This window comes from Podarcis gaigeae (assembly GCF_964106915.1).
Source record: "Podarcis gaigeae genome assembly, chromosome: 1".
Taxonomy (NCBI): Eukaryota; Metazoa; Chordata; class Lepidosauria; order Squamata; family Lacertidae; genus Podarcis; species Podarcis gaigeae.
This window is the reverse complement of record NC_139678.1, coordinates 127912792-127940043: the sequence shown is the minus strand read 5'-3', so window position 1 is coordinate 127940043 and position 27252 is coordinate 127912792. Positions and strand designations below refer to the sequence as shown.

General features: G+C 45.7%; 1 protein-coding gene and 1 long non-coding RNA gene across 2 annotated transcripts in view; both read right to left on the bottom strand.

Annotated features, from left to right (window-relative positions):
- The window catches only part of CYP20A1 (cytochrome P450 family 20 subfamily A member 1), a 40616-nt gene that overhangs the window by 12728 nt on the left and 636 nt on the right, over window positions 1-27252 (bottom strand). Inside the window, exons 2-9 of the mRNA XM_083711587.1 lie at window positions 25527-25576; window positions 23271-23437; window positions 18624-18769; window positions 16088-16255; window positions 9677-9755; window positions 6224-6339; window positions 3407-3461; window positions 414-534 (exon numbers count right to left, since the gene is read on the bottom strand). Of these exons, the coding sequence (XP_083567713.1) occupies window positions 414-534; window positions 3407-3461; window positions 6224-6339; window positions 9677-9755; window positions 16088-16255; window positions 18624-18769; window positions 23271-23437; window positions 25527-25576 (902 nt within the window). The remainder of the gene's footprint in view (window positions 1-413; window positions 535-3406; window positions 3462-6223; window positions 6340-9676; window positions 9756-16087; window positions 16256-18623; window positions 18770-23270; window positions 23438-25526; window positions 25577-27252) is intronic.
- On the bottom strand, window positions 8308-9674 carry LOC310833836. The gene is made up of 3 exons (XR_014558957.1): window positions 9571-9674; window positions 8770-9173; window positions 8308-8530 (listed from the first exon to the last, which is right to left on the bottom strand). It is a non-coding gene; the product is annotated as an uncharacterized lncRNA (long non-coding RNA).

Here is a 27252-nt window from a genome sequence, read left to right as displayed (position 1 = left end):
CACCTCCCAGTTGTTCTTAGACTCCTTATTGGGTGAGCAACGCAGTCAAGCAACACAGTTGGAGCCTTCCTCCTCCCTGGCCAGCAGGGAGGGAGGGAGAGGAGCTGCTTCCTTTGAAACCCGGGAAATTTACAGGATATCATCAATCCGGGACAGCAGCAGGAAACGGCGCTGGGATAAGGGACTTTCCTGCCAAATAAGGGACGGTTGACAGCTATGCTGCTGCACACAAGCGCCAATTCGTCTTTAATTGCACAAGCTGAATTTGCCTGCGTGAGATTCCTACATGCCAAATCGCAACAGCGTGGAAGAGGTCCAGGGGTGTGCTCTCAAAACTGGTTAGGTTATCAGGAGATTTGTAGCTGTTGAGTCCCAAGCACAGCCCTAAAACACACACACAACCAAGTGAATACCTGAGTTGCTCAATTTTCACAGGTGTAACTGGACCTTTTCCAAGAACTTGGTCCATCTCCTTGTAAAGCTTCTCCTGAATTTCTTTTGAGGTAGTCAAGAAATAAAGTGCCCAAGTGCACACTGTTATAAAAAAAGAAAAAGATGAGAGGATACGTTAAGTCAGCAATTTCTTCCTTTCGATTTACAGTTCCTGTACAGTAGCTAAAAAAAAAAGCAAAACCGCAGAATGTAAAGATCAGATCATACGAAGCAGTGCTACCCACAAAGAGGAAACAGCTATTCTGGGGAAATGAAAATATATGCTTGCAAAAACCAGAAGGACATTTCAAAAGGCTAAAGAGTTCTTTTGAATAAGGCTGCTACTTAGCAATTATGAAGTGCTTTCTCCTAAGTGCGCCACATGTAAGATTCAGCCAGCGCTATAACCACCCTGTAAAGTAGACAATTATTATTGTTATTCCCACATTGCAGGTGGAGGCTGGGAAGAGAGTAGCTTGCTGAAAGCTATCCAGTGAGTTTAAAGCAGAGCCCAGATTTAGATGATAGACTTCTAGCTCATAGCCCCTATGCTAGAATAGCTTTTGAAGGAGTTGGAAATCTCTAGAACAGGGATATGGATCATTCCCACGGGCTGGCCATTTCGACAGGCAGGTGGGAGACTACCTACCTGTCAATCAACTGACATTGCTATGGTGTCAGGCAACCAATTTTTCCTTTGCAGCATGGCAAACCGCGCGCGGGGGGGGGGGGGGGGACTAAGCCAAGTGAGGCTTAATGTTCCCACCTATCTGAAACTTCAAGCCTGTAGAAGTTTCCCCATGCTCCATTTAGGGTAGGGGTCAGCTGCACTGCAGCCTTCTTAGACTTTACCGATTGGTAGGGTGAGCGTTGCTCCCAGAGAGGGAGGAAGGAGTCAAAAGACACCGAGGTTGATTCAGAGAAAGAGTTCTTGATTTCTGCTCTCCGGAGTAGCAGAAAGGCACTTGCGTGGTCAGTTCACAGCAAGTCCGAAGAAATAGAAATTTCACACAGTATATATATCCTCCAGGCACCCTCTCCCCCCCAGGAATCCAGCCTCGTACGTTCATACACGTAAGTTGACATCCATGAACATGAACAGATGTTCCTGTTCCTGTACTCTTATCTTGGGGTTAAGAGGGTCACTCAGCTATAGGAGTTTCCCTTGACACCATCTCTATCTCCAGCCGTGGGCTGACAGATCCTGTCTTGCAGAGTTTGTGCGTCAGTGTGTCAGGATATTTAGAACCTACAAGATAAGATAAACCCCAGCTCTGCCGTCCCATCTCCACTTCGGAACTGACAAGGCCATCCATTAAGCATCACGGACTGATAAAGGAGAGGGCTTTGTTTATACAGCTGGGTTCCTGTTATACATTGGCTCAAGTGCTCAAGTTAATGGTTTTTAGCTAATGGACCCTTGGAGAAGGAAAAATGGGGATTTTGGGGCCCGTTTCAGACTGATTGCACAACCAGGCTTTAGATTTGGGAAACCCATTCCTTCAGCACTACCGAGAGCTCCATTATCCCAGCTGGCTTGCTCTTACCACTGATCTGCTGACAGTCTGTGATAGCAAGCCTCTCTCGCCGGCACGCAACAAAAAGCGTACTTTTAAGGCACATGATCATGCAACTGCAGTCACGTCTCTACCTGCGCCATGCCCAATGGCATGTACGGCATCGGGTATGGGGCAGTTGGCTGTGGTTTGGAGAAAATGGCTTCATGTGATGGATGGGGACCAATCTCACCCCTACTCAAGCCACCCCAATCAAGTGAAACCTGATTCTGATTGTTGTTGTTTAGTCGTGTCCGACTCTTCGTGACCCCATGGACCAGAGCATGCCAGGCACTTCCGTCTTCCACTGCCTCCCACAGTTTGGTCAAACTCATGCTGGTAGCTTCGAGAACAGTGTCCAACCATCTCGTCCTCTGTCGTCCCCTTCTCCTTGTGCCCCCAATCTTTCCCAACATCAGGGTCTTTTCCAGGGACTCTTCTCTTCTCATGAGGTGGCCAAAGTATTGGAGTCTCAGCTTCAGAATCTGTCCTTCCAGTGAGCACTCAGGGCTGATTTCCTTAAGAATGAATAGGTTTGATCTTCTTGCAGTCCATGGGACCCTCAAGAGTCTCCTCCAGCACCATAATTCAAAAGCATCAATTCTGATTCTGATATAATGATCAAAATAATATTCTGTCCTTCATCAGGGCTCAGTATGTGGGAATTTCCCATTTTATCTTTGGGACTACTCTACAAGGTAGGTTAGCCTGGAAAGGCAATGACCCAAGGTCATCCATTGTAATTAATTAAATTTCTGTACCATCCTTCATGCAAGGATTACAGGGCAGTTGGCAATATTAAGCTTCATGGCTGAGCAGTGATTTGAACCCAAGACTTCCTAGTCCTAATTCACCAACCATCGTATGTTGCAAGAACTGGACATGGAGGAAGGGTTTAATTTCCTTCTTGGGCACAAATCACCCCATGTATAGGATAAGCCCACAGGTGTAGGGTCAGCCAAGCCAGTTGATTAAGGCATGTCAGTTCATTGGTCAATCAGTGGGTTTGTCTGGGAGTCGGAGTCTGTGTTAAGTCTTGAATTGCTGCATCAACAGAAATATTTGTATATATCTGTATCTGCAAAGCCGACAAGCTGTATGCCTATATCAACGTCTGGAACTGTTTTACTGAAGCCTTATCTTCTGCCCCAGTAAACTATTTTGGACTTCAAGCTGCCTCTGTGTGGAAAATGGAACTAGGCGCAACTTCTGCTACGTAGGTCTCACTTCAGAGTCCCAACATAATACACTCTTTGCCGTTGCTCACCTATGACTAGCCTTGGTCCTATGGGCAACTTTCTATATTTCCATTGGCCTAGGACCTTGAAGACTAAAATCTATTGTGTCTTGAGTTTTCACAGGCACAAGCCTACGCCCGTCAGTTGCACAACGCTTTAGGTTCCGTTTTGTGTACTTACACTTAGCTGTGATTATGGACCCTGCCAGCGAGAATATCATTGTGTCTTCCAAAATCTAGGAAACAAAGTCTGGTTCAGGGAGACCGAATCAGTACATGGTAAAAATTGTCACTATCCCATCCAAAATCTTGGCTGAGGGGACAAATAATAAAATAGCAGGATCTGAGTAATTGCTCTAGTTACTAATAGTCTAAATAAGAAGTTTGTTTAGAATATGTAAAAAAAATAACAATATTAGGACCTGGAATTAATTCTATACTTGCTAATTACAGATATAGTAGGAAAAACTTGGGAACAGAAGGAATGACTTATCTTCCATAGCCCCTTTACAGATGTTCTGAGTAGAAAAAATGTGCAACGTCACGCAAAGATTCAAAAACCTACACAGATACACAAAGAGCCCTCATATTTGTCCACCACTCTGTTCAATAGGGTGTACAGTGGTACCCTGGTTCTCAAACGCTGAAAACCTAGAAGTAAGTGTTCTGGTTTTTGAACGTTTTTCAGAAGCTGAATGTCCAATGCGGCTGTCTGCTATTGTTTCCGGGGCGCCTGCACCAATCAGAAGCTGTGCCTTGGTTTTTGAACATTTCAGAAGTCAAATGGACTTCCGGAACTGATTAAGGTTGGCGCTTTTGTTTTTGCTATTTATTTTGTGTTTTTGAGGCTTTTCCGGTTAATTTGTTTTTGTGACTGTGTGGAACCCAGTTCAGCTACTGACTGATTGATTGTGTGACCGCGGAAATGGATAAAAGCCCCCCCATCCAAACAATGACTATCATCACTGCAGGTAAGGGGAAAAAATTAATTTTTATCATCTACAATACTGTCTTATTTATTTTATAGTACAGTACATTGATTATTGCTTTCATTTTATGGATCAATTATTTTGTTAGATAGTAAAATTAATGTTAAATTCATGTTAAATTGCTGTTTTAGGGGCTGTTTTTAAAAGTCTGGAACGGATTAATCCATTTTGCATTACTTTCTATGGGAAAGTGCGCCTTGGTTTTGGAACGGACTTCTGGAATGGATTAAGTTTGAGAACCAAGGTACCACTGTACCAGCGATGGTGCTCAACTGCTGTGGTGGTCAAATGGCTAATGAGCTGCTCTGTGGATCGAGTGTCACAGGGTCACCCTCTCTTTTGCTCCCGACATGAGTGGCTTTTCAAACTCGCCATGCAAACTGGCAAGGGGGCCCCAATCCTGCCCCCTTCCCCCTGAGTGGGGTTTGAACTGCCATCTCCTGCTTCCCAACTCTGGGCCACTCAAGTTGGTGTCATGAATGTATGCCTTGTTAAAGCTCCAAGACTGATGCCCAAAAGGTCTCTCTCCCTTTGGACGAGAAATGACCTTGCCAAGGAACATGCTCACTCGACTTGAGTTGCCGGTTCCCTCCAGGGAGGAAGTCACGCTTGGAACAGAAGGTGCTTCTGACTCATTCAGGAGGACGCGTCATAGCAGCGGCCTTTAAATGCCTGCTGCTCAAGGACTCCAAAATGGCGGCCTGAGGTTCAAACATGGAACCTGAAAGACTTGGACCAGCATGCCTTGCAAACCGCGGGCTAGCCGCTCCCCCACAAAGGTCAGTGCTGCATGGAGCAGCAGAAATAGCTGCTTCAAACGCTTCTCTCGGGACGAAAGCAAAGAGAGCAATCAAATAGAAATCTATATACCGTATTTTTTGCTCCATAGGATGCAAGACTCTCCTGGCTTCAGTGAAAGGAACCTGAAGCCTCCAGAACACCGCAGGAACTTGCGCTGCGCTCCGAAGGCTTCAGGGATAGCCGCGCGCAGCCTCTCCCTGCTGGAGGGGTTGCGCGTAGCCTGTACGCTGCTCTTTGGGGCTGGGGGGGAAAAAAGATTTTTTTTCTTCATTTCCCCCTCTAAAGAGCAGCTCATTAGCCATTTGACCACCACAGCAGTTGAGCACCATCGCTGGTACAGTGGTACCTTGGTTCTCAAACTTAATCCATTCCAGAAGTCCGTTCCAAAACCAAGGCGCGCTTTCCCATAGAAAGTAATTCAAAATGGATTAATCCGTTCCAGACTTTTAAAAACAGCCCCTAAAACAGCAATTTAACATGAATTTAACATTAATTTTACTATCTAACAAAATAATTGATCCATAAAATGAAAGCAATAATCAATGTACTGTACTATAAAATAAATAAGACAGTATTGTAGATGATAAAAATTAATTTTTTCCCCTTACCTGCAGTGATGATAGTCATTGTTTGGATGGGGGGGGCTTTTATCCATTTCCGCGGTCACACAATCAATCAGTCAGTAGCTGAACTGGGTTCCACACAGTCACAAAAACAAATTAACCGGAAAAGCCTCAAAAACACAAAATAAATAGCAAAAACAAAAGCGCCAACCTTAATCAGTTCCGGAAGTCCATTTGACTTCCAAAATGTTCAAAAACCAAGGCGCAGCTTCTGATTGGTGCAGCGAAAGCAACGTGAAGCCTCCGGAGCGCGGAGGGAGTGCTCCCTCTGCACTTCGGAGGCTTCGTGTTGCTATCGCTGAAGCCAAGGAGCCTGCATTCACTCCATAGGATGAACACACATTTCCCCTTAATTTCTGGAGGGGGAAAAGTGCATCTTATAGAGCGAAAAATACGGTATTTAAAGCTTCAAGGTTGCAAAAGGAGAAAACCCTCCCCCGCCCCTCTCTCTTCCTCTCTCGGATGAAGATTAAAATCGGGAGAAACAATGCAGGCAATTAAATTAATCAAGCCCAGCAGAATGCAATTACCAGCGGGTCTAGCGGGACTTCCATTAATGGTTAATTACAGCACAGATGTAGATACCTGCTTGTCGCTCAGCTTCCCCTGCAGTAAAGAGTCTATGAAGATGTCTCGGCTGAGATTCTTCCCCTGTCGCTCTTTTATGACTTTCTTCAAGACCAACTCCATATCCACCAGAGCTTCAGGCACAGGAAAACAAAACGGTTCTTTCATTAGCCGGCACAGGACATTGTCTCAGAGATCCATTGACACCACCCTGCCAAGCGGCTTGCAGTCCGCTCCCTTGTGAGGGCTGCTTCATGAATTACAGATCAGGCGTGGGGAACCTTTGGACCTCCAGATGTTGAAGAAGGACAACTCCCATCATTCCTGGCCATTCCCTGGTGCTGATGGGAGTTGGAGCTCAGGAGCATTCTAAGGACCAACGGTTCCCGCAGCCGCTGTAGAGTAAATCAGCGGCTTGAAAGCAGCTCTGCAGATCTCTTTCTCCAAAGCCTTCTTCACTGTGGAACGGCACCTACTGCCTCCAAACCAAAACATCATTAAGTGGGTGCATCTTCTAGAAGGGGAGCCTACAGAGCCATATGGAGGGGAGCGGGAATGAGCCAGTGTGGTGTAGCGGTTAAGAGCAATAGACTCATAATCTGGGGAACTGGGTTCACTTCCCCGCTCCTCCACATGCAGTTCCTGGGTGACCTTGGGCTAGTCACACTTCTCTGAAGTCTCTCAGCCCCACTCACTTCACAGAGTGTTTGTTGTGGGGGAGGAAGGGAAAGGAGATTGTGAGCCGCTTTGAGACTCCTTCGGGTAGTGATAAAGCGGGATATAAAATCCAAACTCCTCTTCTTCTTCTTTGCAGAACAAAAGTCTCAGCTTAAAGGGAAAGGGAAAGGGACCCTTGACCATTAGGTCCAGTCATGGCCGACTGGGGTTGCGGCGCTCATCTTGCTTTATTGGCCGAGGGAGCCGGCGTACAGCTTCTGGGTCATGTAGCCAGCATGACTAAGCCGCTTCTGGTGAACCAGAGCAGCGCACGGAAATGCCATTTACCTTCCCGCCAGAGCAGTACCTATTTATCTACTTGCACTTTGACTTGCTTTCGAACTGCTAGGTGGGCAGGAGCAGGGACCTAGCAACGGGAGCTCACCCTGTCATAGGGATTCAAACCGCCAATCTTTTGATCGGCAAGTCCTAGGCTTGGTGGTTTAACCCACAGTGCCACCCGCATCCCTCAAGTCTCAGCTTACCAAAGACTTATTAGATACAAATATAAAAGTATTCTAAAAAATGTACAAACTGTTGTTGGAGTGGGAAACTAAAGAGGAATCTGTGAAAGCGAGCATGATTAAGCGGGCACAAGACGCGGGTCACTATATTGATTATGAATTATGGGGAAAGCTGTGGCAAATAAATATGAATTTTATGGTATGTGATGCGATGAAAGAAAAGAGGAAAATGGCCTACAGATGGCCCTTTTGAAAAATATGTATGTGTGTCTGTGTGTGTGTGTGTGTGTGTGTGTGTGTGTGTGTGAGAGAGAGAGAGAGAGAGAGAGAGAGAGAGAGAGAATATAATAATAATAGCTACCAGGGATCCTGTTGCTAGACTAACGCTCCCATCCTCCCTGATGGCAGGCCATGCTATCGGGGGTTTATAGAAGTTTGGGGTTCAACAACATACAGTCAGTCATACCTTGTTTCTCAAACATACCATATTTTTTGCTCTATAAGACTCACTTTTTCCCTCCTAAAAAGGAAGGGGAAATGTGCGTGCGTCTTATGGAGCGAATGCAGGCTGCGCAGCTATCCCAGAAGCCAGAACAGCAAGAGGGATTGCTGCTTTCACTGTGCAGAGATCCCCCTTGCTGTTCTGGCTTCTGAGATTCAGAATATTTTTTTCTTGTTTTCCTCCTCCAAAAACTAGGTGCGTCTTGTGGTCTGGTGTGCTTATAGAGCGAAAAATACGGTCATCTGTTCCGGAAGTCCATTCGACTTCCGAAATGTTCGAAAACCAAGGCGCAGCTTCCGACTCGCTGCAGGAACTTCCTGCACTCAAACCAAAGCCACGTCGGACATCCAGCTTCCGAAAAACGTTCGAAAACCAGAACACTTCTGGGTTTTCAGCGTTTGGGAGCCAAAGCATGGGAGTACCAAGGCATTCGAGAACCAAGATATGACTGTATTGTGGGACACCAGTTAGCTGCTCTCGGACTAAACCAATAACCAGAGTCTCTCCCCTGCCTACAAACACGAAAAGTATTGCACAAAATGTGCCCAGTTTATTTTAAAGTGTAAAGGCCTTTGGCTATGTGCAATCCGCTTAATGGGCACATCGATTTGGGGAGTGGGGAGATGAATGAAGAGAGGGATTCTGGTTACAGATAGGTAGCCGTGTTGGTCTGCCATAGCCAAAACAAAAAAAATTCCTTCCAGTAGCACCTTAAAGACCGACTAAGTTAGTTCTTGGTATGACCTTTCGTGTGCATGCACACTTCTTCAGATACACAAGAAGTGTGCATGCACACGAAAGCTCATACCAAGAACTAACTTAGTTGGTCTTTAAGGTGCTACTGGAAGGATTTTTTTTTGTTTTGAGAGGGATTCTGGGACAGCGAACTGGTTCAAGAACCACATGTTCTTAGCAGCGTGTAGTTCACCTCGGTAAGACAGACGATCTGATGTAATAGCTGCATTGGACAACACGCTGCCTGCAAAGGACAGCACAAAGTATTTGAAAATTTATGTCCTGCCTTATTCAATTTGCCAGAGGCTGTACTACAGTAGATTGCTGGAGCAATACCTCCTGGGCTCCTGGAAGTTCTGCTTAAAACCAAACTACCCTTAACCTCACATTTTTAAGCCTTTCTCTGCAGTGGCAGGGATGAGGTTTTTTTTTCTTGTGAAAACAGTTAATAGAGAACCAAATCCAGGGCAATGGTCTGGAGACATTCTAATTTGAAGGCCTATTGATTTGAAGACATTCTGGGCAAATCCTGTGAAATAGGCAAGCATACCTCGACGATTGAAGACTGGAGGATAACGTTAATGGACTATGCAGAACTAGATAAACTAACAGGAAAGATTCGAAACCGTCGGGACCAGAAATTCATGGAAGACTGGAGCAAATTTACGGACTATTTGAAAAGTACTTGTGAAGATCAGACGACGTTTGTAGGTTTGCAAGACGTTTTGTGAGCAAAAATGGAGAAGGGGGAGGAGGATTTGTTAAGAGATGTAAAGGCAATATGAAGTTAAGAAATGCATAAGAAGTGGTTAAAACGGTGGATCATCAGAGGTGCTGATGGAAGTCTAAAAAGATTGTATAAGTGATAGGTTTTGTGGTACATTTTAGAATTTATATGTTAAAATCAATAATTTTTTATTTTTTTTTAAAGAAATAGGCAAGCATACCTAATTCATCCACACACACAAAAAGAAAATGGATTTTGCAGCCTGGATGCGATAGTCGCATCCACACCTGGCAGGGCTAATACACAGACCCCAAGAATAAACTCACCGTCTTCATACAGCTTTTTCCGAGTCGTGCTTCTGTCAAGGGACCCATCCAAGAAACCCTTTCCAATTTCTGACCAGATCTGAAACAAGTGCAGAGGAATCGCATTATCTTTCCAAGTCTTATTAAGCATCTTGTCTTAAATCAGTCTCCCCGGAAAAATAAAAATTAGGGCCTTAGTTCTATACAGTGGTACCTCTGGTTAAGAACTTAATTCGTTCCGGAGGTCTGTTCTTAACCTGAAACTGTTCTTAACCTGAAGCACCACTTTAACTAATGGGGCCTCCAGCTGCCGCCGTGCCGCCAGAGCATGATTTCTGTTCTCATCCTGAAGCAAAGTTCTAAATCCGAGGTACTATTTCTGGGTTAGCAGAACCTGTAACCTGAAGCATCTGTAACCAGAAGCATCTGTAACCCGAGGTATCACTGTAATTGTAATAAGAGACTGGCTCTCATTGGCCCGAAGCCTAAAACAAAACGTAAGGAATTTCACTGAATAAAAGGTTTCCATCTTCTCCCCAACCACATGGTTCAGCAAGAGCTCCTCATTTCCTTTAGCTATGGTTTCTGGGGTGGGGGGTAACTGCGGGTTACCTGCAAAAAAAGAGCCAGTGTGGTGTAGTGGTTAAGAGCGGTAGACTCGTAATCTGGTGAACCGGGTTCGCGTCTCCGCTTCTCCAGTGTGGTGTAGTGGTTAAGAGCGGTAGACTCGTAATCTGGTGAACTGGGTTCGCGTCTCCGCTTCTCCAGTGTGGTGTAGTGGTTAAGAGCGGTAGACTCGTAATCTGGTGAACCGGGTTTGCGTCTCCGCTTCTCCAGTGTGGTGTAGTGGTTAAGAGCGGTAGACTCGTAATCTGGTGAACTGGGTTCGCGTCTCCGCTTCTCCAGTGTGGTGTAGTGGTTAAGAGCGGTAGACTCGTAATCTGAGCAACCAGGTTCTCTTCCCCGCTCCTCCACATGCAGCTGCTGGGTGACCTTGGGCTAGTCACACTTCTTTGAAGTCTCTCAGCCCCACTCACCTCACAGAGTGTTTGTTGTGGGGGAAGAAGGGAAAGGAGAATGTTAGCCGCTTTGAGACTCCTTCGGGTAGTGATAAAGCGGGATATCAAAACCAAACTCTTCTTCTTCTTCTTTGGGTGGGAAACTTTTCTTCCATGAACTTCCTTAAGTCAACTGACCTTAGGATCCAAGCCAACATGCCTTAGGTGTAGATTGACGACTACTGCATTAGAGCGGTATTTTCAAGGAGGAAGGCTGGCGCAGCAGTTACTGGCACAGCTGAAGGTAAGGCTCCATTAATAGAAAGTGGGCAGATCATCCCTCGGGATAAATAACACTGAATGATCCAAAAGAGTGCTGCTGAAACAGAGCAAGGGTGCTCCTTCCAACAAATGATCGGCTACAAAACTCAGCAATACAGGACTTGGCATCATGGCAACAGAAATTACCATACAACAACGGTGGTTTCTTGTTTCTCAAACACCTTGGGACTCAAACAACTTGGAACCCAAACACTGCAAATCCGGAAGTAAGTGTTCCGGTGTGCAAATCTTATTCAGAAGCCGAATGTGCTCCGTTTTGAGTGCTACGCTTCCGATTTGAGTGCCACACTTCTGTTTTGAGTGTTACGCTGAGGTCTGTCTGTTTTTGTTATTTATTTTGCGTTTTTGTGTCTCTTTTTTGTTTTTGTGACTGTGTGGAACCCAGTTCAGCTCCTGATTGATTGTGTGACACTGTTCATTGCTTTCATTTTATGGATCAATGGTCTCGTTAGATAGTAAAATTCATGTTAAATTGCTGTTTTAGGGGTTGTTTTTAAAAGTCTGGAATGGATTAATCCATTTAGCATTACTTTCTGTGGGAAAGCGCACCTTGGTTTTGGAACATTTTGGTTTTGGAACGGATTAAGTTTGAGAACCAAGGTACCACTGTGAAACTATATTTATTTATGAGCAAAAGGCATAATCAGATCCATGGCAACGAGAACGCCAGGGTGCAAAAAAGCTCATCTCCAAATCCATGCTCGCTTAGGAAGCTGGCCGAGTGGCTATGGGCAAATGTCTGCACGAGGGGTTCACAGTTTCGTTTTGTCAAAGTTGGAGGTGGGCAGAAATCTGCCCCTTCTCTGCATGCATGCCTACTGTTCTGGACACCATGGGCGTCAAAAACATCAGTCCCCATCTTTCCTCTGGAGTTGGAGGCAAAGGCTGGGGCTCAGTTTGGTGTCACACAGCCTTGCAAGACCAAGAAAAGGTCCGCCACAGCCTGCATCTCTAGCTTGCAGCTGCTGGGAGCAGTGCCAGATTTACGTATAAGCTGAACAAGCTATAGCTTAGGGCCCCTCTCCTTTGGAGCCCCCCAAAAAATTAAAGGGGGAAAAACCTAAATGTACATTTCCAAAATATAAGATAAAAAACAAGAACAGTGTTTTTGTGTTGTGTAGGCTCCTATGATGTAAGTAATGGACCCCGCCTACTAGCCTGCTCCCTAAAATATCACTGGTTTGCTCATTTCTATATATAGAGTGCCCACATTCTGCTATTTATAATTATTAGTTGTTTGCATCATATAAAGGTAAAGGGACCCCTGACCATTAGGTCCAGTCACGGGCGACTCTGGGGTTGCGGCGCTCATCTCGCTTTATTGGCCAAGGGAGCCGGCGTACAGCTTCTGGATCATGTGGCCAGCATGACTAAGCCACTTCTGGCGAACTAGAACAGCACACGGAAATGCCATTTACCTTCCCGCCAGAGCAGTACCTTTTTATCTACTTGCACTGGTGTGCTTTTGAACTGCTAGGTTGGCAGGAGCAGGGACCAAGCAATGGGAGCTCACCCTGTCACAGGGATTCAAACCACCAACCTTCTGATCGGCAAGTCCTAGGCTCTGTGATTTAACCCACAGCGCCACCCGAGTCCCTTAGTTTGCATCATACATTTACACCTATTATTTCAAGTTTCTAGAGACTAGATTATGAGTCTTTGTAAATTGTGTTTCTAAAGGAACTTTTGTTATTGCCAAATGCTTATGTGTTTGCATTATTAAGTTTCCTATGAATAAAAAATCATTTTAAGTTAGAGCTTAATAATTATTTCACTGTTAATATACTCCTTATTGTATTTCACTATTAATATACTTCTTCTTAATTGTATTTCAGTTCAACAATTACTTTGATAAAATACATATTTTGTTATGTGCAAATGGCTTTAGATACCTATTAGGTCCATAAATTACCATATAGTGTATATTCAACACAAAAACAGTGATGATTTGTTGTTGACAAAGGACAGCTGGACATAGAAAGGGCCCCATTACCTTCAGTAGCTTAGGGCCTCATCCAACCTAAATCCAGCCCTAGGTGGGAGACAGGAACTTCCCTGCCTTTGTGCTAAGCAGAGTTGGGCAAAACCTTTGCCAACTCATCGCTGTTACTCTACAGCCCTCATAATCCCTGGTCACTGGCCGTACCGGCTACAAGAGTAGGAGTCCCACAGCATCTTGGAGGCGTGGGATGTAAGAATCAGGTGCAGTCAAACACAACATTGCTAGAGTAGACATGAAGGTTGTCTCAGTCCTCCAGCCGGAACTTCCTGCTTTCCAGGACTGAGACGAAACTTCCTCTGTGTAACTTGAGATGGGCGTGGCCTCTCCTGAAGTAGGAAAGAACCAGAACCACAGGCTGGCGACCATCTTTGAAGTCATCTTTGAAGGTGACCCGGAAACTACAACTAATCCAGAATGCAGCAGCTAGACTGGTGACTGGGGGCGACCGCCGAGACCACATAACACCGATCTTGAAAGACCTACGTTGGCTCCCAGTATGTTTCCGAGCACAATTAAGAGTGCTGGTGTTGACCTTTAAAGCCCTAAACGACCTCGGCCCAGTATACCTGAAGGAGTGTCTCCACCCCCATCGTTCTGCCTGGACGCTGAGGTCCAGCGCCAAGGGTCTTCTGGCGGTTCCCTCATTGCGAGAAGCAAAGCTACAGGGAACCAGGCAGAGGGCCTTCTCGGTTGTGGTGCCCACCCTGTGGAACGCCCTCCCATCAGATGTCAAAGCGATAAACAACTACCTGACATTTAGAAGACATCTTAAGGCAGCCCTGTTCAGGGAAGTTTTTAATCTGTGATATATTAGTGTATTTCTGGTCTCTGTGGAAGCCGCCCAGAGTGGCTGGGGAAACCCAGCCAGATGGGCGGGATACAAATAATAAATTATTATTATTATTATTATTATTATTATTATTATTATTATTATTATTTCTCTTGTCTCTATCGATGCCATCTTAACAACAGCACTACTAAGATGCACCCTTGGCTCCAGGCCAAGAGAAGAAAAGGGGGACTTACTCCCATAAGGAGGTAGTCACCACATTTAAACTATGTTCTAACCTTTAAAGTCTGCCTTCTGGGAACCTTTGTGTGAACAGATGAGTAAAGGTAAAGGTAAAGGGACCCCTGACTGTTAGGTCCAGTCGTGGCCGACTCTGGGGTTGCGGTGCTCATCTCTCTTTATTGGCCAAGGGAGCCAGCGTACAACTTCCGGGTCATGTGGCCAGCAGGTTCTGGCGAACCAGAACAGCACACAGAAACGCCGTTTACCTTCCCGCCGGAGCGGTACCTATTTATCTTTGACGTGCTTTCGAACTGCTAGGTTGGCAGCAGCAGGGACCGAGCAACGGGAGCTCACCCCGTCACGGGGATTCGAACCGCCAACCTTATGATCGGTAAGTCCTAGGCTCTGTGGTTTAACCCACAGCGCCACCCGCGTCTGAACAGATGATTACTTGTGAGTAAACGTTTTATACTTTACAGAAGACTGTGTAGAATCTATTTTAGGAGGGATTGAACAGGGAAAATACCAGGAAATATTTACAGAGACTCTAACAAGTCTGAGCAAGCTATCTGCTGCGCGTGTGTTTAAAAAAGGGGGAATGTTAACTCTGCCGATTTTGTTGAACTTGTAAAGGATATCTTAGACAATATATCCTCCCCCGCATCCCTAAACATTTCCACAGGAGGGCCACAGTTCTTTAACACCTCTGCTAAGTCCCTTAAAGGCTGGCACAACTGCAGGGACAATATTCACTCACATTCCAGCCCCAGACTAGAGAGGAAGACTAGGGTTCCTATCGCCACCTTTGCCAGAGGGCAGTTAAAACCCACCCCATGCAGAATCTCCAGAATCCTAGCCTCTCTCACAGGTTTGTTGGAGTCAACTCCACCCCAGCGACTTCCCCGGAAAGGAGCAATGGTTAGAGCCGCTCTGGAGAGTGACACGGCATTCTCTGAGCTGTTTGCTAACAGAGGAACGAATTTACGAAGCTGATTGCTGTGGAATTCTCCCAGCCAGACCCACTGAAGTCCCGCCAAGGGAAACCCAAGCAAACACTCCACTATAGGCATAGGCAAACTCGGCCCTCCAGGTGTTTTAGGACTACAACTCCCATCATCCCTAACTAACAGGACCAGTGGTCAGGGATGATGGAAATTGTAGTCTCAAAACATCTGGAGGGCCGAGTTTGCCTATGCTGGCTCCAATAATTCCCAGAGACGGTCTGTCTGCGAGACAGATTGTGCCTAAACCAGGTTGGATTTGATTTAAATCACAATTTAAATCACAATTTAAGTCATTAGTCAGTAGGACTTGAATTAAATCTTTTTTTTTCACAGAAAGACTCATTCTTGTTGGTATCATCTTAATATTTACAATCAGATGAAGGTTTCATTTTTGGAATAATAAAGTTTCAGTTATAATAATAAATAATAATAAAGTTTAATAAAGTATAATAAAGTTTACAGTTATATAAAAAAATACTGATTTGGTTATGCTATTAGAAATACATAGTTATGAAATTATTGTGAGGTTTAATAAGTTAATTTGGACAACTTTCCTGCAGTACTTAATTGGAAGGAGAAAAGCAATCATTTCCTTAATAACAATTTAAACTATTTATTTAACTAAAACAATAACATTATAGCATATAATGATGTGGTTTTAAAAAAAAAGAACTTAGACTGAGTTTTAGCACACATGAAAAACTTTAAACAAATCCTTATTTCCTGATGAATAGCCTTTGGACTATAACATAACTTAAACAGAAAACTATCTTTAGAAAGATATTTCCTCCAAAAGCATTTTATTTTAAAAATCTGATTTAAATTTTAAAAATCCGATTTAAATTTTTAAATCCGATTTAAATTTTAAAAATCTGATTTAAATTTTAAAAATCCGATTTAAATTTTTTAAAATCCAATTTGTATTTTATTTTTAATCAGCAATTTTTATCCACTCTGGCCTAAACTGTTTTAGGCTAAATGTGCCCGGGAAGCAAAAAGTGCAGGGATTGCAAGACAATCAGAAGCAAGAACTTGAGAAATAACATTTCTTTCTCTCCCCTTCCAGACGCTTACCGCATCGTGGTTCTTACGGAACCGGATCACTTCCTGGTCATCCTCGAACCTGCCGCCCATTGCGGCTTGAGTGACGGCCTTCATCGAAAAGCCAAGCATGTGCTGACTGAGGGGCACATGTTGAGATTCGGGGAAGGACAGCCATTTAGCAAGAAGCTCTTCGGACAGCTTGAAGAAAAGAAGAGAGATCCTGTGTCAAACCCATTGCTTTGAGTTACTTCAAGAACGAACTAAGGTAAAGGAAGCATTTGTTATTTGTCTTGTCCCAACGGCTATCGATATTTCATTTTGCTTTTATTTTTTTAGACCGCCTTTCTATATTATGATATGCAAGGCAGTTTGCAAGCTGAAGAAACAACGAAGATCGCACCCCCTTCTAACAATCTGATCCAATACAAAAATGCCACAATATACCGTATTTTTCGCTCCATAAGACACACTTTTTTCTTCCTAAAAAGTAAGGGGAAATGTCTATGCGTCTTATGGAGTGGATGCGTGGTCCCTGGAGCCAAATTGCCCAGGGGCAAAAAGCAGATCATGCTTTTTTTTTTTGAAAGAGGGAAGTGGGTGTTGAAACAAAGCTGCTGGTCGTTTGCTGGGAGAGAGATAAGGGACACTAGAGATAAAGGAGGCTGCCTGGGAGTGGGGAGGTAAAGACATCAAACTTGCAAAGGGGGGAAACAGGAAGACTAAAGTAATAAGGAGAGAAATTAGAAGAAAAGGAGAAGCAAAATACTGCTCCAGCTAAGGAAAGGACACTAAGGCAAACAAGAGAGAAGGGAGTGTTGAAAGGAAACAGCTGATCGGTGGGATCGGAAGAGAGATAAGGAACGCTAGTGGAGGCTGCCTGGGAGGGGGGAGGTAAAAGCCCACAGATCCGCAGGCTTTTTACACTGGGTCACCCCAAATTCACCATCAAATCACATAGCATGTCCATGGCTACAGCCTGCACCAAAAAAATCACACACCCACTGTTGCGTGGGGTTGCAATGGTGCAAAAACGTGGTTACAGAGCATGGATCCACATGGATCCTCAGGATTTTTGCATTGGGTCACCCCAAATTCACCATCAAATCACATGTCAGTGGCCACAGCATGAACCACAAAAATGATACATCCACTGTTTCATTCAGAATATTTTTTTTCTTGTTTTTCTCCTCTAAAAAAAACCAAGAACAGTGTTTTGTGTTGTGTAGGCTCCTATGATGTAAGTAATGGACCCCGCCTGCTAGCCTGCTCCCTAAAATATCACTGGTTTGCTCATTTCTATATATAGAGTGCCCACATTCTGCTATTTATAATTATTAGTAGTTTGCATCATATAAAGGTAAAGGTGAAGGGACCCCTGACCATTAGGTCCAGTTGCAGACGACTCTGGGGTTGTGGTGCTCATCTCGCTTTATTGGCCAAGGGAGCCGGCGTACAGCTTCCGGGTCATTTCGCCAGCATGACTAAGCTGCTTATGGCGAACCAGAGCAGTACACGGAAACGCCATTTACCTTCCCGCCAGAGTGGTACCTATTTATCTACTTGCACTTTGACGTGCTTTCGAACTGCTAGGTTGGCAGGAGCAGGGACTGAGCAACGGGAGCTCACCCCGTCGTGGGGATTCGAACCACCAACCTTCTGATTGGCAAGTCCTAGGCTCTGTGGTTTAACCCACAGCGCCACCCGCATCATTAAAAAAGGCCTGCAGGTCCCCAAAGACAAGAGTATGAAGCTGCTCCCTCCAAGAAAGAAGTCCATGTGGATGCCAACTCACCTGGGAGCTTCTACATCTCAGAGCACAGATGGGACTCTGGGCCAAGACAATGCTTTGCAAAGTTTAAAGAATGTAAGATGGAAGTAAACGGGCAAGATTTAACTGGGGAGGAAGCAAGCAGATTTCTCCATGCCAATGATGAAAGATTTAGCAACAGCAATATTAGGAAAAGCAGAGACATCACCTTGCCAACAAAGGTCCGTATAGTCAAAGCTATGGTTTTCCCAGTAGTGATGTATGGAAGTGAGAGCTGGACCATAAAGAAGGCTGATCACCGAAGAATTGATGCTTTTGAATTATGGTGCTGGAGGAGACTCTTGAGAGTCCCATGGACTGCAAGAAGATCAAACCTCTCCATTCTGAAGGAAATCAGCCCTGAGTGCTCACTGGAAGGACAGATCCTGAAGCTGAGGCTCCAATACTCATGAGAAGAGAAGACTCCCTGGAAAAGACCCTGATGTTGGGAAAGATGGAGGGCACAAGGAGAAGGGGACGACAGAGGACGAGATGGTTGGACAGTGTTCTTGAAGCTACAAACATGAGTTTGACCAAACTGTGGGAAGCAGTGGAAGACAGGAGTGCCTGGCATGCTCTGGTCCATGGGGTCACGAAGAGTCGGACATGACTAAACGACTAAACAACAACAACAACCCAAATAACTTGGCATCTCATTACGTCCACCACCTTGTCGGTCCCTCAAAAGGGACTTGCTTGCTCAGACCACCCACATTCCTACCAAACAACGCACTGAGCCCCCAAGACTAGGCGATTCACCTTCTGAATGGCTGAGAAGTTGCTCTGTAGACACTTGGTTACTCCGTTTTCATAGAGCTTCTTCCTCAAGCAGGTCTCGCCAGCATCTCCCCCGAGGCCGGACTGGTACCGCAACAAGGACTTCAGCATTGTTTCAAAGGGATCCGCTAGGCAGAGGGAGAGAAAATCCAAAATCCAACAGAAATCCCTGCGGCGTCCCCAAAAAGAGCAGTGACGTGTGGGCCCGTCAAAACATTTAACATTTAACGGGGAGCAGTTTCTACTTCTCTCGCTTCCTTGCCAAAAAAATACCAGGGCAGAGTTGGTATCTACCAATGCTCCTCATACAGCAGATTGCGGTGGCCGACGCGGTGCCCTTAATATGTTGCTAAACTACAACTCCCACCATCCCTCTCCAATGGCCATGGGCGTAGCCAAGGGGAGGGCAGGGAGGGGCAGCTGCCACCCCCCCAATCAATACAAAACAATAAAAATACATAGCTAACTGAAGTTCTGCCCGCCCCCAACAAAAATGCTGGCTACACCTATGCCAAAGGCCATGCTGTTTAGGGCTGATGGGAAAACATTAGCTACCCCTGGAATAGATTTATGGATGTCTAACCTTTCCTGCTGGGACGCAGGTGGCGCTGTGGGTTAAACCACAGAACCTAGGACTTGCCGATCATAAGGTTGGCGGTTCGAATCCCTGCGACGGGATGAGCTCCCGTTACTCAGTCCCTGCTTCTGCCGACCTAGCAGTTTGAAATCACGGCAAAGTGCAAGTAGATAAATAGGTACCACTCCGACGGGAAGGTAAACGGCGTTTCCGTGCACTGCTCTGGTTCGCCAGAAGCGGCTTAGTCATGCTGGCCACATGACCCGGAAGCTGTATGCCGGCTCCCTTGGCCAATAAAGCGAGATGAGCGCTGCAACCCCAGAGTCGGCCACGACTGGACCTAATGGTCAGGGGTCCCTTTTAAATCATTCCTGCAGCATGGTGCCTTCCATACAATTCTAGCCCTCCCCTCCATTTTAGTTTCCGAGACACACTTTGACAAGGTGGTCCTCTTTGAAAAAGTTTTTTTCAATCATGGGAGATAAATTAGAAGCCAGCAGAGCAGTTAGGAACGCTGCGGCAGAATCCACTTATTATGCAAGCCACCTTGCTGGCCGGAAATATCTCCTGCCCAGCACTGCCAAAAACTCCAAGCCATCTGCCGTTCAATTCAATTAGCAAAAACGCAGCTGGCACTCTCCACAGAGACCCCTCCTTGCCATATTCCAGGGTTTTTACCGCATGTAAAAGGCACTTCCGCATTATTATGACCGTGGCGGGAAACACCAAAAGAAACGCACCATAAATATCTCTTCAAAAATCAAATCCTAAATGCACAAGAGTCTGTTTGCGATTCCCTTTCGAGTTCTGTCCACGCCGGCTCAGCCTTGCTGACACGGAACCCCCCCCCCACCTGATCATTTTACTGATGCCCAGACTGGGCACCCACCCTCTGCCATGTTCTGAAGAGGAAAATGCAAAAAGCTGCTGTTTGCAAGCAAGCATGGCGTCTGATGTAGGTGCCTTTTCTCCCCATTCATGCGGAAAGAGGCACGTCCCCAGCCATTTTGTGGTCCGGTATCTTTTTCCATCCTTTTAGATGTGGCAGCCATTTGGCGTTACGCCACACAGACGCCATAGCAGCCATTTTGTTAACGGTGCCCATTGCACTCTCTCCAAATTTGAAGCAGGCCCCCTGTTGTCGTCAGGTATTTTGTGTTTTCACCTTGTGTTTTTAGGTCACAAACCTTCCTGCAGTCTTCATATGAAGGCCGGTATGCAAATTTAATAAATAACAACAACCACTGTAACTCTGGGGGCGCTTGTCAGAAATCCACATTGCAGTATGCGGAAAGCTGTTCTTAAGGAGCGTAAAACAATTTCTGTTTGAACCAATTGTATTACTTTTGACTGAAAAAGCATAAAAGCAAAAACAAAACAAAGTAGGCTCAAAGAGGAACATTTCATGTTATGTCACAAATTGTGTGTATCTGAAGAAGTGTGCATGCACACGAAAGCTCATACCAAGAACTGACTTAGTTGGTCTTTAAGGTGCTACTGGAAGGAATTTTTTTTTGTTTTCACAAATTGCTTGTAATTCTTGTGTCTTCAAATATCCAGTCCCGCTTGCATAGCCATTCTTAATTATAGTTATTATTATTATTACAGTGGTACCTCAGGTTAAGTACTTAATTCCTTCCGGAGGTCTGTACTTAACCTGAAACTGTTCTTAACCTGAAGCACCACTTTAGCTAATGGGGCCTCCCGCTGCCGCTACGCCACCGGAGCACAATTTCTGTTCTCATCCTGAAGCAAAGTTCTTAACCTTAGGTAATATTTATGGGTTAGCGGAGTCTGTAACCTGAAACGTATGTAACCTGAAGCGTATGTAACCCGAGCTACCACTGTATTTATTGAATTTATACACGGAGGTCTCGGGGCAGTTATAGTGTCATGCAATCCACATCTAACTTATTTTCCTTTCATACCCCTGTGAGGGGCAACAATAGCACCAAGGTCACCTCTCGGTGGGCGTCCTGGCTGGGCAAGGACTGAACTCCATGCCACCCCAACCCGAACACACGCCTTTCCACACTCAATTTCTTGCATTAGATTTCACAGCTCCTAATTTAATCCTCACAACGATCCTGTGAGGTAGGTTAGGCAGGAGAGGCGTCCATTGGTCCAAGGTCATCCAATGAGCTTCATGGTGGCTTGAACACCACACCACTCGGCTGTGCCAAATCCAGCAGGATATTATGGATTCGCAGAAGCCGCCTCGGCTTCTGTTTGACATCTGTGATGCCCTGCTTTTGATGCCTCTGGCGTTTCCCTCCCTGCCAGAGACGTGAAGCTACAGGAAACTGGGCAAGGGGCCTTCTTGGTAGTGGCACCCTCCCTGAAGAACACCCTCCCATCAGATGTCAAGGAGATAAACAACTATTTGACTTTTACAAGACATCTGAAGGCAGCCCTGTTCAGGGAAGCTTTTTAATGGCTGGTGCTTTACTGCAGGGGTAGGCAACTTAAGGCCCGTGGGCCGGATGCGGCCCATTCACCTTTTCAATCCAGCCTGCGTATGGTCCGGGAATCAGCGTGTTTTTACATGAGTAGCATGTGTGCTTTTATTTAAAATGCATCTCTGAGTTATTTATGGGGCATAGGAATTTGTTCATTTCCCCCCCCAAAAAATATAGTCCGGCCCACCACATGCTCTGAGGGACGGTGGATCGGCCCACGGCTGAAAAAGGTTGCTGACCCCTGATTTACTTTGTTTTTAATATTTTGCTGGGGCAATCCAGTCAGAAGAGTGACATAATAATAATAATAATAATAATAATAATAATAATAATAATAATAGGCAGAAGCCCGGGGATCCATGCAGCGGCATGAGCAAAAGTGCCCCCAAATGCCACACAGCAAGTTTAATACTTTTTTTAAAAAAGTGAACCCAGTACAGTGGTACCTCGGGTTGCATACGCTTCAGGTTACAGACTTCACTAACCCAGAAATAGTGCTTCAGGTTCAGAACTTTGCTTCAGGATGAGAACAGAAATCGTGCTCTGGCGGCACAGCGGCAGCAGGAGGCCCCATTAGCTAAAGTGGTGCTTCAGGTTAAGAACAGTTTCAGGTTAAGAACAGACCTCCGGAACGAATTAAGTACTTAACCCGAGGTACCACTGTAATACATATGACCGTCCAAAGATCCCTTGAGGCCATGAAGTCGATGGCTTTGGTTAGGCGTTGGGTGTCCAGCTGTCCAGAAACCATTTTTAAGTGTTACTAAACACGTGCCTAACAACAGGTAAATAAATAAAAAAATCGCCTCCAAACTATCTCTTTGGCAAACAGGCTTGGCCAAGGAACCCCCTAACCTTCATTTGCACCTGAAAGGAAAAGGTGTGAGCAGAGACTTAGTTAAATACCACATGCTCCTCTAAGGCAAGGAGCTTTTCAAAAAGGATCAGGATAAATTTAAATAGTTGTCAGAGTCAAGTAAACTGCAGCCTCTGGGTCAAACATCTCTTCTCAACATTGCCCCACCAAATTTCAGCAGGGAAGACTGGAGTAAGTTTTGAGCATCTCCCTCTCTCACACACGCAGAGATTACTGGCAGCTTTGAGTTCTTGCACTATGACACGGGCCGTCACTCTCAAAAGCTTAATGGGAGCCCCTGACAGTTAAATCCAGTTGCGAACGACTCTGGGGTTGCAGCGCTCATCTCGCTTTACTGACCAAGGGAGCCGACGTTTGTCCGCAAACAGTTTTTCTGGGTTATGTGGCCAGCATGAGTAAGCCGCTTCTGGCAAAACCAGAGCAGCGCACGGAAATGCCGTTTACCTTCCCGCCGGAGCAGTACCTATTTATCTACTTGCACTGGTGTGCTTTAAAACTGCTAGGTTGGCAGGAGCTGGGACCGAGCAACGGGAGCTCACCCAGTCGTGGGGATTTGAACCACCGACCTTCCGATCGGCAAGCCCTAGGCTCAGTGGTTTAGACCACAGCGCCATCCGTGTCCTGCCTCAAAAGCTTATCCCACAATGAATGCAGTCATTTCTACGGTTCAAACCAAACTCGTATTTTTGTAAAAACCAGGAAGGAAGAGCACTCACAGGTCTTGTTGGGGTTGATGTGCTGCTTGAGGAGATCCATGGACCCGAGACTAATCACAAGACGCCGTCCAAACCAGAAAGAGACCACAGGGCCATATTTCTCATGGAGATTCACCTGGAACTCATGCAAGCTACCACTAGCGATGATATCTGGGAGGTTTCCATCTCTGGAACGAAGAAAGGACATGAGATGACCGCCAGGTGGTAGGACAACTAAATTTTACTCCACTGAAATTATTGAACAGCTTGGCTGATTACTTTCAGTTGAATATCACCCATAAAATTTGCCATCAAAATTCTGAACATGCAAAGATATAGAGGGGTCCCATTAGAACCCTCCACTGCCCAAGTCGGCATTATTGTCTGTGCCACAGACACCTTTGCTATGGCAGACATGTTGCAGTTGGTGACAAACCTTTGGCACTTGAAGACCTGCTGGAGTTCCCTGTGCTCCATGCAGAGATCTTCACTTCTGAATGCTCCTGGTGGAGCCACTGGACACAGAAAGGAGTATGCTTTGCTGCCAATGTGTGCCCAGGGATGTGACAGCCCTCACGAAGCCTTGGGCAAGAGTAGTAGTAGTAATAATAATAATAATAATAATAATAATAATTTATACCCTGTCCATCTGGCTGTGTTTCCCCAGCCACTCTGGGTGGCTCCCAACAGAATATTAAAAATACAATAAAAAATCAGACATTAAAAACTTCCCTAAACAGGGCTGCCTTCAGATGTCTTCTAAAAGTCAGGTGTTTGTTTCTTTCCTTGACATCTGATGGGAGGGTGTTCCACTACCGAGAAGACCCTCTGCCTGGTTCCCTGTAACTTGGCTTCTCGCAGCGAGGGAACCACCAGAACGATGGGGGTGGAGACGCTCCTTCAGATATACTGGACCGAGGCCGGTTAGGGCTTTAAAGGTCAGCACCAACACTTTGAATTGTGCTCGGAAACGTACTGGGAGCCAATGTAGGTATTTCAGGACCGGTATTATATGGTCCTGGCGGCTGCTCCCAGTCACCAGTCTAGCTGCCGGATTCTGGATTAGTTGTAGTTTCCGGGTCACCTTCAAAGGTAGCCCCACACAGAGCGCATTGCAGTAGTCCAAGCAGGAGATAACCTGAGCATGCACCACTCTGGCAAGACAGTCTGCAGGCAGATAGGGTCTCAGCCTGTGTACCAGGTGGAGCTGGTAGACAGCTGCCCTGGACACAGAATTGACCTGCGGCTCTGTGTTCAGCTGTGAGTCCAAAATGACTCCCAGGCTGCGCACCTGGTCCTTCAGGGGCACAGTTACCCCATAGGAACTTTCCCTATCAGCAGCTCTGTAGGAGTGCAAATATCCAGAGTGTGGGGTCAGGTGGGATTACTATGAGGAATTATAAAATATGCATCAAGCCATTGTGTCCACGATGAATGCATTGTGTTGACTGGGTTTGATACACTGACAGTAATTTCTGATCAAATCCTACAACCCTCTGCATCTCTGGCCATTTCCTCTACTGCCCATTTCTCTTGCTTGACAAGTCACGTACACACTTAGACAGGCAGGCGTCCTGGGTCATCAAAGAGAGTGGGCAGTTTCTTTGATGTAGCTTTTCTGATATGTTAATCTTAGGATGCTAATCTTAGGGCCAGGAAACAGATCTCACCTGAAGGTGATAATGATCGCTGTCTTTCTGGCCATCCTTCTTATCATGTGTATTGATTGTTTACGACCTCCGGGGTTGCTGAATGTATTCCTTTGTAGTTTTCATTCATTTACTCCAAAAGTATACATGCTTAACTAGTGTTTGTAGTTTAACTTTGACCCCACATGGGGTTTGTTGAAATGCTCAGAAGAAATCTGATTGGTTCTTACGAACGCTCTGTAAAAAGCTCTTTTGTGAATAAAACGACCTGGGCCAGGGGCTGGAGACAGAGATTATTATACGCACCCTTCCCAGAGTCTTGCTGGTTCAAGCCTCTGTGTGTATTCTTATTAATCAGAGTTCAATCCTTCCTTTACTTTGGGAACGCCTCACAGCTCCCAAGAAAGATCAGAACATACCCCACTCGTGCATGAAAATATTAATCCTCAGTGCATGGAGAGGAAAAGATTCACACCCTTGATCAAGCGTGGAGAATCTGCAGCTTGTCAAGTTTTACTGGACTCCAACTCCCATCAACCTTGATCAGCTGATCAAGTTGCAGCACAACAACATCTGGAGACACGATTTCCCGTCGTAGCCCCAATCGAACATGTAAGAAGCTACTTACTTTTCATCCGTCGGAGTCATCCCTGGGATACCTGAAGCCTGTCTGGAAGACTAAGGAAGGAAAGGAGCAATAATCATAACCACAATCCATGGTTGATGGAATTCAGCCACGTAAATGGAGGCTTGAATGGAACATCAAGATTATGCGCTGCACATTAGTACACATGTACTAAGCGAGACCATTATAAAGCAACAGTAGATATCTAAAAGTATTTCCCCTTCCCCAAGTTTGAAATGCTCAAAGGGCAGAAAGATAGATCAACTCAAGATATCAAACGGCAGCACACCCCCAGGGGTTTGAGGCAGCAGTCTTTCCTGACCCGACGCTGAAAAAAGCGGGACCCTTTGTATGTGAAACGTGATCCGAGTTCGAATCAGGACAACCCCTGCCAGTCGGAGTAGCACTGGCTTGCTAGGAAGATGGTGGGCTCCTCTGCGAAGGGCTGTGATCCTCAACACACTCGCGAGGGAGGAGTCCCCCTTGCATCCAAGCTCTGAATAAAGAACTATTAAGACCGTATTGTCAGCCAGCAAACTTGCGTACCTGTACTAAGTGGAAAGCCCCACCGACTTCAGCGAGGGCCTTACTCCCGTTAAACGTGCAGAACATCAGGTCGCACATCGGCAGCCATGGCTCATAGCCAAGGATAAACCACCAGGAAACTGAGGTCCAGCGCCCAGGGCCTTCTGGCGGTTCCCTCGCTGTGAGAAGCCAAGTTACAGGGAACCAGACAGAGGGCCTCCTTGGTGGTGGCGCCCGCCCTGTGGAACGCCCTTCCATCCGATGTCAAGGAAATAAGCAGCTATCTGACTTTTAGAAGACATCTGAAGGCAGCCCTGTTTAGGGAAGCTTTTAATATTTAACAAACTACGGTATTTTAATACTTTGTTGGAAGCCACCCAGAGTGGCTGGGGAAACCCAGCCAGATGGGCGGGGTATAAATACATCATTATTATTATTATTATTATTATTATTATTATTATTATTATTATTATTATTACCTACTGGAAAGTTGCTCCTGAAGTTTCACCCCCTCCTCCTCGAAAAGACCACCTTGCTTTCATCTCCTGTGGTTTGTGCCCTGCTTAGCTGCACATGTACACACGCCAGAATTTTGAATCTCCGTCTGTTGTTTTTTTTTTGGAGGACTACAACTCCCATCATCCTTAGCAAGCTGCGACAGCGGTCAGGGATGATGGGAACTGTAGTCCCAACTTTCCAAAAACGCCTTTAAAGCGTATCAGAGGCGCATTTCTGGGTCTCATAGTCTGTGCAGAGTTGGCGTAGAGCTGGAATTTCTCTGCGAGGGGTCAAGTCATAGCTGTCAACTTTCAGATTTGAAAATAAGGGATCAGCAGCCTCATCTGTGCCGGGGACAGTCTACGGGATATCTAACAATCTGGGATAGCAGCGGAAAATGGTGCTGGAATAAGGGAATTTCCGGCCAAAAAAGGGAAGGTTGACAGCTATGGGTCTAGTGCTATGGCCAGAACCGTTGGAGGGGAAGAACTTCGGACTTACTTCCGAGTAGCCCAACTCCGCTAGAGCAATATCTGCTTGTGCTGTTTCCGAGCACAATTCATAGTGTTGGTGCTGACCTTTAAAGCCCTAAACAGCCTTGGTCCAGTATACCTGAAGGAGTGTCTCCACCCCCATTGTTCAGCCCAACACAGATCCAGCGCGAGGGCCTTCTGGCGGTTCCCTCATTGCGAGAAGTGAGGTTACA